Genomic DNA, 10,195 nt, shown 5'->3' on the forward strand with positions numbered 1-10,195 from the left:
TCATTGAAAAGATCAACAATGAAGACCTACACAAAGTAGATCAACAGAAAGAAACCCAAAGAGAAGACAGGGAGTTTGGGAGCATGGACCAAACTCAGCCTAATACAACAGAAAGAGTTGACATCAAAGAGATCACAGCACCGGCCTTTAGAAGGTTCGATCAAAGAAGAGACACCACAGGAGTTCTCAAATGGATATACGAAAACAAAAAAGCAGTCCTAGCGAAAATCAACATCAGCACTGAGCTCGCAATCGAAGATAGGAAGTATCAGAGTAAAAAGAGATGGAAAGAATTGATTCCGAAAGAATGTTATCAATTCACGAATCTATTCCAAGAAGAGAAAGCTAATGGGCTACTACCCAGGAGACTAGGGATAGACCATGAGATTCAGCTGGACAAGGACCAAAAAACGGAAAAACCAAAGGAAATTCCCTACAAGAAGCTATATCTCCTAAGAGAGGCAGAACTCGAGGAACTCGCAAAGTATGTCAAACAAAACCTGAAATTGGGGATGGATCAGAGACTCCTGTATATCAGGAAGATCTCCTATATTATTTGTTAAAAAGAAGGGTAGAAAAATAAGACTGTATGTCGACTACAGAGCTCTCAATTCGGTTACCAAGAAAGATCGGTACCCACTATCCTTGATTGGAGAAGCATTAGACAGATTAGGATCGGCCAAATACTTTACCAAATTAGATATCAAGGATACATACTACAACATACGGATCAAAGCAGGAGACGAAGGGAAAACTACATTCGCCTCAAGATATGGAATGTTTGAAAACCTGGTTATGCCTTTTGGGTTAACTAATACACCAGCTTCATTCTAACGATTGATTAACAAGGTACTAAACAAGTACCTTGACAGATGCAATATATCATATACCTGGATGACATACTCATCTATTCAGAGGATATGCAAAAACATCAGAAGGATGTCAGCAACATCATAATTGCAATACAGGGATCAGAAATGAAGATCAAACCAACAAAATTCAAATTCTATAAGGAAGAAACCGAATACCTTGGGTTCAACATCAACAGAAGTGGAGTCAAGGTCGATCTATTCAAAAATGGCAGTAATATGGGATTGGGCAAAACCCAACAACAAAACCGATGTTCCATGCTTTATGGGATTTTGCAACTTTTATCGAAGGTTCATAGAAGGGTTTAGCAGACTTGCAAAACTACTCTAAAAAAAATAGCCAAGAAAGACAAGAAATGAGAATGAGGAGAAATAGAACAAAAAGTATATGATGAAATCAGGACACATCTGATATCAGTATTGATACTGGACCAATTCGACCCAAATCAAAGGACGATGATCGAAACAGATGCCTTGAAGTATGTATCCTCAAGTATACTGTCACAATAATGCGAAGATAGAAAATAGAGGCCAGTATATTATCAGTCTAAGATAATGACCTCCGTGGAATGCAACTACAATGTTGCAAACAAAGAACTATTAACAATAGTTCAGGCATTAATGGAGTAGAGGAGATACGTCCTGAATGATGATGAGCCAGTAAGAGTTCTCACTGATTATAAAAATTTGGTCTGGTTCATAACCACGAAGGAATTGAATGACCATCAGATAAGATGGATAGAACAACTCAGTAAATACAACTTCAAGATTGAATATAGACCAGGAAAAAAAGCGAAAAGCCGAATGCTCATACAAAGATCGCAAGCGACAGACTACAAATAAAAGAAGATGAAAGGATTAAACAGAAAACACGACCACTGTTACTAAAAGCCTATGTTCAGGTAATAGAAGTTATTGAATTCACATCCGCGGAAGAATAAAGAATCAGGAAGGCAAATGAAGAAGACAAAACAATTCGGGCAATAAGGGAAGCCATAAAGGAAGGAAAAAAGGAGATAAAAGGAATTGCTCTAGGCTTTTGCCAATGAGAAGATGGAAACATGTAGTATGTTGGAAAACAGTGGATTCTGGAAGAAGAAAAGATAAGAACAAGTATCATATGACAATAGCATGATATCCCAATAGCAGGATATGGAGGTACAACTAAAACAATAGAAATTATCACAAGGTCATTCTATTGGCCAGGATTGCGCGAAGATATTAAAAGATATATCAAAAGTTGTGACATATGCCATAGGAGAAAAACAACTAAACATGGACCTTACGGATTACTGAAATCAAACAAAGTTCCTGAACAACCCTGGGAAACAATTACTATGGATTTCATCATGGACCTTCTACCATCAGAACAATACAATAGCATACTGGTTGTAGTGGATCGCCTGACCAAAATGAGTCATTTTATTCCAGTCAGAAAAAATATGGATATGAGGGATTTTATACAAACCTTCTTCCTAGAGGTTTTCAGACTGCATGGCCTTCCGAAGAATATCATTATGGATCGAGAAACATTGTTCACATCAGGATTGTGGAAAAAAGTAAACAGAGATGTTAGGATACAAAATTGGCTGAGCACTGCGTTTTATCCACAAATAGATGGACAGACAGAATAGGTAAATGGAATCCTCGAACAATATTTACGGGCCTACATCAATTATCAACAAGATGATTGGTATAAGCTGTTATCAATGGTGGAATTTGCATACAATAACAGAAAACAGAAAACAATTGGCACAACACCCTTCTTTGCGAATTATGGATAGCATCCACAAAGTCAGGCCACATATCATACAATTAATGGCATAATACCGGATAAAATAGGCATGGGAAAACTACATGAGACAGTACAATACGAAATGAGTCAAGCACAACAACGGCAAAAAGAACAATATGATAAGTACCACAGACTGGATCCGAACATACAATCGGGAGATATTGTATGAGTACTATCACGCAATATCCATATGACATGACTATCAAAGGAATTAGACTACACGAAAATCAGACCATTCCGGATACTAGAATGAGTGGGCAACCGATCTTATAAGCTCAATCTTCCCCCCTCAATGTGAATACACAATACATTTCACATGTTCCTCCTCGAATTACACAATGATAATAAGTTTCCCTTACAAACAATTATTACTCTTCCTCTGATCAAACTCGATGGAGAACCAGAATACAAACTAGATGAGATAATCAATTCCCGCTTCTTCCACAGCAACCTCCAATACCCAGCCAATTGGACTGGTTATTTACTCAAATACGATAAAACTTGATATTACGCATACAATTTCGAAAACACATAAGATGCCCTCACAACCTTCCACTAACGATATCCAGGCAAGCCTGGTCCAGGTGACGATCAAGTTCAACCAAGATAAAGGCAAGAGAAAGCCTCCTGCGACATTACAAATACACAAAGGCTGGGGCGATAGCCTCTACTATACCATACTAACCTGCTTTGAATACTCATTCATAGAGCCGACCGATGAAGAACTCAAGTAAAGTGAAAAACAAGCACAGGAAAATGCCAGGTCACGGACGGTATGCTACGATGACGGATGCCAAACATACTTTGACAACAAAGAAGGCTTGGGATGGTTCTCGAGAGAATACAGAAAAAAGAGTCCATGCCCGAACTTTACCCTGAAGTCCTAACAAAAGTGCTTCAGAAGGAAGTGCAGGATGCACAGGGCAAAGAAGATCTCCGTGGAATACTACCTGCAAAAGGACGGAAGCCGGAAGAAGTTGGAAAGGGAGGATGAGAAGAAGGTTTAGGCTATGAGGACATGATCCAGGGAGGGAGGAGCTCAAAACTCAGCTGCGTATATGGAACCGGATGTCAGGAGCCTAAATAGGCAAATCCGAGGACTCTGAGAACAACTTGGCTAGGCTGAGGCCACAATTTTGGCAAACGACAAAATGATAGCGGAGCTAAGACAGCTGAATAATAACCAGCGGCACATGATAGAAATCGTGAACCTGACCTTAGAATCAGTAAGGGTTAAATGGCGGACAGCAGATGAAAAGTTCTACAAGCTGAGAAGGACCATGCGCTTGGCTGGACAGGAACTATTGAAACTGGGAGAAAAAGCCGAATGGGACTCAGGCTTAGTGGGAGGGGAACTAATTTCATGAATGTGGCTTGGCACGGAAAAGGTTTTCACATGACACATAATTATGAGTTATGTATGTTATAGTTTCACACATATGACTCATTTGAGTTATATGAGTTGTCATGATTTGTTAAGTTTCACACATGACTCAAGTATGAGTCATGGGATGTGCGCCTGGTGAGTATGCCTTGCAAGTGTGCCTTGCGGGTATGCCTTGTGTATATGATTTATGTTTAGCACATGATCTCGTTATGAGGTTATAGGTTTTACACATATGACTCATTTGAGTTATATGATTTGTTTATTGCATTATGATTGGTGTAAGAGTTTTTGCACATGACCTCGCTACATGGTCATGGGTTTTGAACATGTGACCACTTTGGTCATATGACTAGTTTGTTATGATTTGGTTTCACGCATGTGACCACTTTGGATCACATGACTACAGGCTAGAAGAACACTCTATAAGGAGGCTGGTATGGCCGAGGAGAATATGTTCTTCACTCTTTGCTCTAAGTACTTTTCCTATTTATTACTTTAATGAATATAAAACATCTTTATGATCTTTATCATCATTGCAATCTTTATTATTACACTAAGAAAAGATCTTAATAGAGAAGAGTTAGAGAAAGCTTATGATAGGCATTCCCGATAGAAGACAAAGGTCTTGTACTATCGATCACATAGGCAGAGGCCTAGTGCTGTTGTAAGACTAAGGAAAGATGAAGGGGAAGAAGAGAAGTATCGTTCCCTATTGCCAAGAGCTAACTATCCAAAGAGGTATTGTTACAAACACATACTACAGTTGACTTCCACCTTGTAGCAATATAATTAGTTTTGTTTTATATCTTTAATATTTTAATATTCTAGAATATTATTACTAATACCACATAAAATTCATATTCTATTATCACAGGATTTGAGAGTATTTACAGTTTATTTAATAGTTCATAGATGTACAAGTATTATGTGATACACATGGGTGACCACTGGTGCTTATATAATACCGGGTACGACCCCTGGAGGATCATACCAGTAGTCTACCGGTAATGTTTCCATAAAATCTAGAATAACGCCAAGATGTCAATAATCCTCCCCCCATTGGATTAATGGGAGAAAACACAGCGAAAAAGATTCCTTTTCAGCCCTCAATTGAGACATGTAAAAGGGAAAATACAGCAGACCTTAACCTTACTAAGAGGGCAACTCCGACGTCCTGGCGAGATTGGCACTCTGGGGGTTGCAGCAGGTAGGTTAGGACCACACAATACGGGCCCATAAGGCATTGCAATTGTACCGGTTTGATGTGATAATATCCACCAGCGGGTCCCATCGAAACACCAATACCGGTATCGCATTCTCAAATCTATGTCGCTGGATAATCGGATAAGGCGGTCAAGGGCAATCAAACTGTATTTCTGCGTGCTGGTAAGTTTTACTGCCTTCCATCACTGTTTAGTTGCGCTTGGTCTCCAAGATAGAGGAACGGACAATAGTGTTTACTTATTGAATAGCCACCTCTCGGTTCAGATTACCACTGTGGCGCGGCCGTTGGTTCTAAACCATCGCTCACAAATTCTATATTCTCAAGATCCGCTGGAGAGAAACATTCCACTCGCCTCCTGGGTTAGTCGACTGGGGTGTATGGCATCATACTTGAGAGTGATACGGCTGGTTCTTGGCACTCCACATTCAAGGTCTCTCCGGTGGAGGAGAAAAAAAGGGCCCCAGCATCTCGGTCTGTCACTCACAACCCCGATGGTCCCTTAACGAGATCACCCTCAAATGTCACAGTGCCTCCCTTGCCGCATCTGTCCGCACAACAGAAAGCCCATACGAATTCCTTCATTTCTTGCACCTGCCGCGCCAATTGACAAGGCTACAACTGTTATTCCCAGACGGCATTTCTCAGCTCGGGGTAAACGTGACCTCCAATAATTATTATTAACGTTCGGTTCGGACTAATTGGGGATTACACTTGCTAACTCGTGACTTCTAGAATCCGCCATCTTCGTTCCCCCGTCCGGCCGAGCAAATTGTTTTTTGAGGGCGAATTCACGGAAACAGCACCGACCACGGATCGACGCTGGACCGGGTCTACGGGGATTCGGCATTGGGCTGTTCAGGCGGAACAGTTCGGAGACGGATAAACTGAAGGAATTAAAGTCTTGGAGCAGCGGGCAAGCGGACCAAAGACTTCGATGGCGTCTTATGTCTTCGATATCCCGGCTCCTCCACAACCACAGCCAGGAGCAACCGCAGAAGTTTCTGAGACTTGCCGCTGCCGAAGGAAGGGGCGTAGAGGCGATAGAGAGGGTGTGGGGAAAGCTGTCGCAGGGTGACCAACTCAACTTTTTCACCAGTATTGGGACCTTCCTTGAGGAGCACTCGTACTGGAACATGTTGCATAGACTTATGCAGTGGTATTGCACGGGGACTCGTCCGCCTGGGGATCAATTTAAGATTTGTGATTACTTCAATGCTATTGTTGCAGCCAAGATACCCACGCAGAGGGCGGGGGAAGACATGGTGGTATCCCGGGATGAACGCAGGAGGAGGGCAGATAGGCTTATTACCATGCTGCGCTGCATAATTTGCGGGAGTAATTTTAAAGGCAGGTCTTATATTGCGCAAAGGGTCCTGCACAAGCTTATCGTCAATGCCTCCCTCGACGCGCTTGTGGGGCTTTATGGAGAGTTGCGGAAGGCGCAGCACCTGGTAGGCAGATACACGACTCTGCACTTTATCAGTCGCCTATCCGATCTTCAAACTTGGGACGAGGCCTTTTCGATTCTGAAAACCTTTGAGCTCGGCGAAGGTTTGGATCTGATGGCTGCGAAGGCCTGGCATGTTTTCTTAAAGATGTTCTACCAGGCAACGTACATTGGCCGAGAGGAGTCCAACGGGGTCATTCGGAAGATGCTGGCATGTAATATCGTCCCCACCACCGAGACGTACAATATCTTAATGAGCAAGGCTGTCCGCGAGGGTAATGAAGATACATTGAAGGAAGCGTTCCAGGAGATGCTCCAGGCCGGCCTCAGTCCTACCATGGTCACATATGGAATATTGCACAAGCATTACAAGTTGGTCGGGAAGCGGGAGGAGCAGGTTATGGTCATCCGAGACGCAATGATGTTGGACAAGAGACTGAACGTGATACTGGCCTCCGACATCCTACACGCCAAGGTTCTTGCCAGCTCTTCCTACATGGAAGTCTACACGCAGTTCACCAGGTTGTTCAGGCCGGGTGCATTAGCGGCGCTTGGCCTCACTTCCGCAACGAGGTACCCGGTGCTAGAGAAACTGGGGCCGGACCACTACACAATAGCCATCATGATGCATGCCTTCTGTCGGGAGGATAGGGGCCTACGGGTAGCATGGAGGATGTACCGCGAGTACCAGAGAGTGCTGAGAGAGATCACAAACCCTTATAGAGCGGTGCTCGTTAAAGCTGGCAGTTTCATCCCGAATTCTTTCATGATGGCACTCGGAGCCCATCAAGCGGGGTTACACTATGCCGCCAGAGTGATGGAGGAGATGCTGCAAGAGCGATCTCCAATCAAACCGGGGGTAGTCTCGTGGTCGATACTGCTACAGATCTTGGTGAAGCGGGGGGATATGGCCGAAGCGGAGCGGGTCATTGACCTGATGAGGTCCAAGGGGGTGCAGCCGAACGCGGTCACCTGGACCACGCTGCTGAATGGGTACATGACTAGGCATAATCTCCACAAGACGGGCCAGATAATTGCGCGGATGTCGCAGATGTATTTGCAACCGGATCGGGCTACGATCGATAAGCTGACGGCGTACCTGAATTCCCAGGAGTTGCTTGGTGGGATAAGGTCTATCGAGAAGCCAGAAGAGACACAGCAGGAGGGATGAGGGGATTAGATTTGTAGATTTTTTTTTGTATTGTATTGTATTGGGCTATACACTTGTATAGTGACTGCTCTTATAGACCAGATTCTCAATCTTTCATGCTTTCCTCGCATCCCTACACTCATACTTTCTTGTACATCCGTTTATCCACGAATATATAGTAATACCAGAATATCATACAACACTTGCAGTATACGATGCATCTAGATCAATCACACTACACAGGCTGTACAGTGCAAGCAGGCTACCGCGTCTCGGGGGAACCACAACAAAACCACTACTTGGCCAGCCGCCGAACACACCTCCCCCTAACCCCCTCCAGCTCCCTCCTCTCACTGGCATGCAAAACCCCCTCTGCAGCCTTCAACCCCCTCTCCGCGAGCGCCAACGCAGTTTGGTACTCCCTAGCATAATACCTCTCCTCCGCCGCAGCCTTAATCTCCAACGCTAACTCTTTACTCTCGGGTGGCAGTCTATCGACTCGGTAATTTAGTCTCCGTGCTGCCTTGCACCCACCCCACCCCATTAGTCCACCACTCGGCCATTCTACAAGTATGGGTAATCATTGGGAGGGGGGGGAGGGGAGTACTTGTTTGGTCTGGCAAATGGGCTTCCAGGAGCTCTTTTGTGCCTGGAATGAAGACTCGGTCTGGTGCAGTTTTGCCTGGCGGGCGGATCTGGCGGAGGTTTCGTCGTCGTCATCGGAGAAGGTGAGGTCTGGGAGGCCGTCCATTTTCCGGTAGATACCGTTTGAAGTACGGTGGAAGGTACCGGTATTAGTGGGCAGTGGGGTGGTGCAGGGTTTTAGTGGCGGGGTAGGAGACGGAAGTAGGAGTGGATGGAGAGTTCTTCAGTTAAAGACCGCGGGCAGGGCCATTGGCTGCGCGGCTTGGGGTCGGTTGAACCTGCACAAAATTCCGTCTGTGGGGACCGTGTTAATTGTACTAGTATGATATTTCCGATATTATTTCCGTAAGGAGATACTAGTTTAGCTAGCGCAGAGGCTATTATGTTTTGAAAAATCAGGTTGTATATAGAATCTTTAAACTATCCATAATATTTATGGAAGTATTATCGATTTCGAAAGGGTCGACAGTAGTCGTCCGTGCGCACTGTCATGTTTTTTTCCACCCACATGCCAAGGGCACTGAAGCCCCGTGCCCAAGGGCTGCCGCCTGAGTGACTGGGTTCAATTCTTGATATCATAGCAGAAATGCTCCTACGGTAGTCCTCAATTTTCCTGACTTCTGTACTCAATTCTCTTCTTATTATGGTTCGTGCCATTCAAAACCCGTACCAGAAGTTCCACAAATTTTAAACCGACAAGCCTTCACAATAAGTATTATTATGTGAAAAGAAAAACCTCAGAGTTGAAGAGAAAGACATAGAGAGTAACTAGAAGTTTTTTTTAATTTTTTTTATACTTAGTTAAAGAGCCTTGTAAATTCGAAAAGTTGTACTGTTAGTGAGAAAGAGAAAAAGTTGTTACATCAGCCACAGTTTAAACACTTAGTAATCAGATATTTATTATTCAGGAAATAGGGTTTTGGCTTAAATAGATTACATTATGCACTAAAAAGAACAAAATGACCCACAACCTACAAGTGACACTGTAAACCCTAAAGATACTATTAGGAGTACTGGGATCCAATACCTAGAAACCACACTGAGCAGGGTATCCCAACTTGGAATTGGAATCTTATGTCTCCAACACCTCCTTCAAGCGACCTTATGGGTCCTCATGGTATCATATATATCTATCTTAGTTGCGTCCTATGACTATAATGCCACAGAATTAAAGGTGTCAGGAGAACACGGCATGCATGGCTACCATCAATCCAACCAGATCCTATATGCAGGATATCTGAGAGGAGACCATCTGCAAGGTCTGGGAAGTAGAACGGAGTAAATCTGTCAACTACTCAGAGAGTTACTAGGCTTCAACAATAGAACATCTTTGATATAAGCTGTAGGTAACGGGACATTTCACACAAAGAAATAATATTGAATGGTAGGGAATCTCTACGAAGAGTCAACATATTGTCATCTACTCTGCGATAATTAGTGCAGTCTAAAACTCTTAGGGTCACTGTCAAAGAAGCCAATAAACTTCATAGAGGGTTACAACTATGTCTAGGAATGTGTTGTAGTTGCAGGAATTTTCACCAATATCAAACAACAACTAAAAGGCTATTATCAAGGACTGTTAGGCGGAGACAATCTGATAGACTTCGATTTGTCTGGGCCAACCAAGATTCATTTCTGTAGACGGATATTGTCTAGGAAGGCTCGAATTCATTTGTT

The 10,195-nt window shown here is 43.4% G+C and overlaps 2 protein-coding genes; one reads left to right on the forward strand and one right to left on the reverse strand.

The window, feature by feature from the left end:
- The first annotated feature begins 5,121 nt into the window (after positions 1-5,121).
- GSTUM_00003926001 (uncharacterized protein) lies at positions 5,122-7,988 on the forward strand. XM_002835105.2 has 2 exons: positions 5,122-5,437; positions 5,540-7,988. Exon 2 carries the CDS (start codon positions 6,221-6,223, stop codon positions 7,892-7,894), a length of 1,674 nt encoding a protein of 557 aa, XP_002835151.1. The 5' UTR covers positions 5,122-5,437; positions 5,540-6,220; the 3' UTR covers positions 7,895-7,988.
- Positions 7,989-8,030: 42 nt separating this feature from the next.
- Positions 8,031-8,701, reverse strand: GSTUM_00003927001 (uncharacterized protein). XM_002835106.2 has 2 exons: positions 8,481-8,701; positions 8,031-8,396 (listed from the first exon to the last, which is right to left on the reverse strand). The coding sequence occupies exons 1-2, from the start codon at positions 8,622-8,624 to the stop codon at positions 8,169-8,171; spliced, it is 372 nt and encodes a 123-aa protein (XP_002835152.1). The 5' UTR covers positions 8,625-8,701; the 3' UTR covers positions 8,031-8,168.
- Between the last annotated feature and the right edge of the window lie 1,494 nt (positions 8,702-10,195).

The sequence above is a fragment of the Tuber melanosporum genome (genome assembly GCF_000151645.1).
Source record: "Tuber melanosporum whole genome shotgun sequence assembly, scaffold_1, strain Mel28".
NCBI lineage: Eukaryota > Fungi > Ascomycota > Pezizomycetes > Pezizales > Tuberaceae > Tuber > Tuber melanosporum.

Bases quoted from the DNA above. Each gene is read 5' to 3' on its own strand.
- GSTUM_00003926001 (XM_002835105.2), top strand. From the start codon at position 6,221: ATGTCTTCGATATCCCGGCTCCTCCACAACCACAGCCAGGAGCAACCG.
- GSTUM_00003927001 (XM_002835106.2), bottom strand. From the start codon at position 8,624: ATGGACGGCCTCCCAGACCTCACCTTCTCCGATGACGACGACGAAACC. The intron at 8,397-8,480 runs GTACTCCCCTCC...GGTGGGTGCAAG, and splicing joins CCATTTGCCAGACCAAACAA to GCAGCACGGAGACTAAATTA.